The sequence below is a fragment of the Pteropus alecto genome, unplaced genomic scaffold (assembly GCF_000325575.1).
Source record: "Pteropus alecto unplaced genomic scaffold, ASM32557v1 scaffold41, whole genome shotgun sequence".
NCBI classification, from domain to species: Eukaryota; Metazoa; Chordata; class Mammalia; order Chiroptera; family Pteropodidae; genus Pteropus; species Pteropus alecto.
In genome coordinates, this window is record NW_006430464.1 from 61,135 (window position 1) to 66,101 (window position 4,967).

At 38.8% G+C, this 4,967-nt stretch overlaps 1 protein-coding gene across 1 annotated transcript in view; it reads right to left on the reverse strand.

Annotated features, from left to right (window-relative positions):
• Window positions 1–4,929, reverse strand: part of LOC102887965 (zinc finger protein 568-like) — a 14,366-nt gene extending 9,437 nt beyond the window's left edge. Inside the window, 4 exon segments of the mRNA XM_015591852.2 lie at window positions 1,893–1,988; window positions 2,250–2,376; window positions 3,707–3,765; window positions 4,877–4,929. Of these exon segments, the coding sequence (XP_015447338.1) occupies window positions 1,893–1,988; window positions 2,250–2,376; window positions 3,707–3,765; window positions 4,877–4,889 (295 nt within the window). The 5' untranslated portion in view covers window positions 4,890–4,929.
• Between the last annotated feature and the right edge of the window lie 38 nt (window positions 4,930–4,967).

Below are 4,967 nucleotides of genomic sequence, written 5' to 3' on the forward strand. Positions count from 1 at the left end.
GTATTCTTATACAAGCAATCTGTTGGTATAGGAGGGTAGAAGTGAGGAACGAAAATGGTAACTTCTGATTCAAGAGTAAAGGCAAACCAATTCTCCACACAAAATTTTATATGATAAAGGAGGTCAATGCGAGCGACGAAGTCTTCCGACTACGTCAGAGCAGTTTACTGGGCATCTACAATACTCTTGTAAGTAGTGGGTCTGGCAAGAAATAACCTAATTCAAAGATGAGTAAAGATAACTGTAAAAGGAAGCAGCATCAGATCTCTACAATGATGCTCTTAAGAACCAAAAAATATAAATATACATTAACAGGAAAAATGGATACTGATCAATAGGCCTCATACAGTTCTAAAGCTTTAGAAAGAGAAACCTTCGGGCATCCAAGGCGAACAAACCAAGTTGCCCAGTTATGAAAGTAAACAACCAGGCTTCCAGTTTCTCCAAGCAACATCAAAGCTGATTGTTTAAGGCTTCAGGGCACTGTCTACGAAAACACCGAGGAAAGAAATTATGGCTCAAGAATTTTAGACACAGCTAAATATCAACTAAATATAAAAGTTAAAAGATATTTTCTTATGTGCAAAACCTCAAGGACTCTAGTTCCCACTAAATCATAAGCTCTGTGAGGACAGGACTTTCTTTGTACACTGTTAGGTGCCCATGCCCAGAACAGTATTTTATCTGTACTGTTATGACTATAAATGTGGTTTCCTTTACTTTATATATTTTACTTGACTACTGAAGTATATATGAAAGCTACTGACTTTTATTAACTTGATATTCTATCATCTCATTGGCTTCTTTTACTATTAGTTGTAATTTTTCTGTTGATTCTCTTGTTTTTGAGGGATATAATCTTAATCTTTACATAAAGATCGTTTTATAGGTCCTTTTCCAATTCTTACAGTGCTGATTTTTTTCTCTTGTCTAATACATAGGTATAAACTTAATCAAAAATGTACAAAAGCTATAAAGGGAAAACTTGGAAAGTATTCCTAAAGGACACAAAAGTAGACAGATCTGTATAAAGGCAGAGCATATTCTTCAACATTATTAAGATGCCAAACCTCCACATTATAAAGATGTTAAATCTCTGAAAGTTAGCTTATATATCTAACACATTCCCAATTGAGAGTCTAACAGGTTTTTCTCCGGAAACATTAGAGTTGAATCTAAAATTCATATGATAAAACAATAATCAAGAATAGCCAGCACAACTCTGAAAAAGAAGTATACACAACAAATAAAGAAAGGAATTGATTTTCAAGGACAAGTAGGAGATTCACTTTTCAATTACTTCTTGGACTATTTATATTTGTAGCCAAGTGTACATATATTTTTTTAAAAAACTGAATGGAAGGTGAGAATAAGCAGGAAGGAGGCCTCAATTTCTAAGCCAGAAACTTTTAAAGCTACATGGGATTGTGACGTACAATGGAAAGTGTGAGTGCTGTTACAAAACACACATCTGAGGCTCTTCAAAATGGAAAGAAATTTAAAAGAATCTAAGTGCGAAACAAACGTTTTAAAATGACGCATCCATGAAATACTGAATGCATAAGAAAATAAAGCTATAAACACAAAGGAAGAGAGTTTAAGGGTCACAGAGCGGGATCATAATCCTGAACGCAGGGATGTGAATGAATCAGGGAAGGCTGGCATCCTAAAATCAGATGAGGCTACTGGCCTTCTAAATTTGAAAAAGGAAGATAGCTCCAATCTAGGAAGAAAATAGTATCTGAAAATGTCACAGCAATCCAATTCATTCATACCATTTGTCACTCTAGAAGACTATAGCCTTTAAAAACTGGAAAATATGAAGTGTTATCAACCCTCCTAACAACTGTCATGTGGCTTTCTCATTTAGAGCTGCCTTTTCACTTATTCACCTGGGCAGTGTCTCCCAAACATTTCTTCCTCTATCACCCACGGCTCCTCTCTCTGCTCCAACTTGAAGATCACATCTGGTTTGGTGACTTGATAGCCTATTATGAGAAACAGCAAAGGATTTGGATGTTGATGCTAAAGACGACAATCAGTTCATGCTGGGCTGCGTCTCAGGGGCATAAAGACTATGAAGGCTGAGGATGGAGGAACTTTCACAGTGAGACAAGGTAATTAGCCTTTAGCTTAAAGACACATACAACGTGAAGAGAAGAAAGCCTAGATTCATCTGGCAAGTTAAAGTCATCACACATTTCAAAAACAGAAAGGAATTCCATGTAAAATTGCAAAGCTGCCCTTACCCACTGTGACCAGGTTGCTATAGTTCTCCAGCATTACATCCCTGTACAAGTTCTTCTGAGCAGGTTTCATTTGCTGCCATTCCTCTTGGGTGAGGTCCACAGCCACATCTTTAAATGTCACTGTTTCCTGTAAAAACGCAACCCTGATTAATATGATGTCATCGAAATTAGACACAACGGTCAAAACATGTAAGAACTCATTTAGCTATTATCCGGGGATCAGAGTTCATTAAAAAGTGTGTATTACCACCAATTCAAATACATCTAAATATATAGCTGCAAATCTGAATGAAGTTTATTTCACATTACTATTTTTAAGTATTTATTGGCCACTTAAATTTCTTCCAACTGCTTCTTTATGTTCTTCACCCAATTTTCTAAACTATTGGTTTTAAAAAGAATCATTAGTATATTCTATTTTATGTAGTACAAAAACGAGTCTCTGTTTTGCCTTGTTACAGGGCTTATGGTGGTTTTACTGAAGAGAAATTCATTTTACAAACCCAAATCAGACATCTCATATCTCATTGGTTTCATATCTTAAACTAAAAAGGCAGGTGAATGAATAAAGCGAACATATCCAAAGACCTTTTCAGGTAGAAAAGATGTATGTAGAAAATGATTATCAATGATACTTATTATTTATGGAGCACTTCCTATGTGCATTACTATGGGATAAGTACGATGATTATCCCCATTTATACATGATGTAACTGAGGCCAAAGAGGTTAAGAAATATGCCCATAATCATGCGCTTAGTAATTTGCTAAGCCGAGATCTGAACCCAAGTCTGTCTAGGCCCAGAGAACCATTCTGCCAACAGGAGAAATAACTGCATGAGCTTCATGATATGGGCAAAAGTATGTTTCAGGCTGTGCCAAAAAGCAGTGAAGTAGAAAATGTTTAATATATAGGAGTGTGAAGAGATTCCACAATTGGAAAAAGAATCAAGAGATGAGGATGATCATTTTGTAAGAAGACAAAGAACACATCTTCTGAGAACATAAAAAATGATGTAGAGAGCTGTGCATACCAGCCTCAGAATATTAGTATGTATTTTAGCTTGAGTTGTAAAAACCTCAACTGAAGAAAATATATATGTAGGATCATTTGAAAGACTTGTTCCATTTATCCTTCCAGGTAATTTTAGCTTTTAATCTTTGGCCAAATCAGACATTTAAAAAGTTGATCTTAAAATTATAAGAATTATGGGATTATTTTGGAATTTCCTTTTTACTTAGGTGCCAATAAAAAGCTCTTTAAGTTTTTCCTCATAAACAGTGCAAATTATAAAATGGACTTTGTGTCTCAGTTTACATTTGCTTCTCCAGATCTTATTCAAATTTGACCTCAACTTTGACAATTCTGTATAGACCTGTTTCTGCATAGCCATATCCCAAATTTCTCCTTGTTTTGATATCTTTCTGTATTTTTCCTCATAAGTGCTTAAAACATACAAGAGACTTGGTCATATCCTCTTCTTCCTTAAAAAGGGCTGAATCCCAAGAACACCAAGCTGAGGGAAGGAAAAAACAGATTTACTTCAAAATTCCAGACAAAGGAGTATAGAAATCTTCAGCACCAGGTTGCTATAAGATCAGAGTACTGAAAATGTTAATCACCACCAGACTATAGGACATTGAAGTGTACGTGGGTGACTAATTTGATCATAGAAAGTCGGATGGGAATTTCTGGAGGGCTAAGTATGCGGTGCCCAATTGACAAAATAGTATTTCTCTAGGATCCTGCTATTTTATTCTTAATAGAAAGCTTATCTTAAGTACATAATAATACCATAAAGACTTAAGTCAATAGGTAATATCTAAAACTGAGCAATTAAACATTAGCAGTATGAGACTGTTATTCCGAAGAGTTAAAGTGTATCCGAATATCCAGAAAAAAGTGATTAAAGTGGTCACCTCTGGGGAGTGGGAACAAGGAATGGGAAGGGATGGACTTGGAACCTTTTGTTTATGGGCGTTGTAGCCACTGAGTTTAGGGGTGGTTTGTTAGGCAGCATTATTATGGCAAAAGCTAACCAATACATATCATAAAAGCCATCAGATGATAATATAGTGAATCTGGAAAAGATCAGCAAGGAAAACTGGAAAGCAAGAGAACAGGGCCAATAACTTCTGGGGGGAAAAAGGCAGCAAAGTAGACTAAAAGGAGTGGCCAGTGGGGAGGGAGGAGCACGTGAAACTAAATATTACAGAAAATATTTTCAAGCAGGTATCGACTATGACAAACGCCACACAGCAGTCAACGCAAGTACGGCACGACCCATCATGCCTATCACGAAAGCCTAACCACAGACCTTCATGGCAATCACACGGACAACACCACGCGCGTCGTAATCATCACACACAAGCACCAACGTCGCCATGGCACACACACTGCCGTCGCGCATCCCATCGCGGTCACTCGGTCACGCTCACACACAACCACGCACACCGTTACTGTCGCACACACTAGGTCCTGCCACAGTCTCCCGTTCCGGCGGCTCCAACCCCTCCCCAGGCGCGCCCTCCCACCCCGAGGCCGCGGCACTGCCCTTCCTCCGCGCCCTCCGGCCTCACTCCGCCCCGTGGGCCACCCAGCCTTCCTGCGCGCCCCGCTTCACGGACGCGGCACCGTCATCTGCCGGCAACGCCCCGAAGCACATCCAGCGCGCGGTTCCTGGGAGGCCGGGCGAGGGCGGCCAGTCGGACGGCCTGG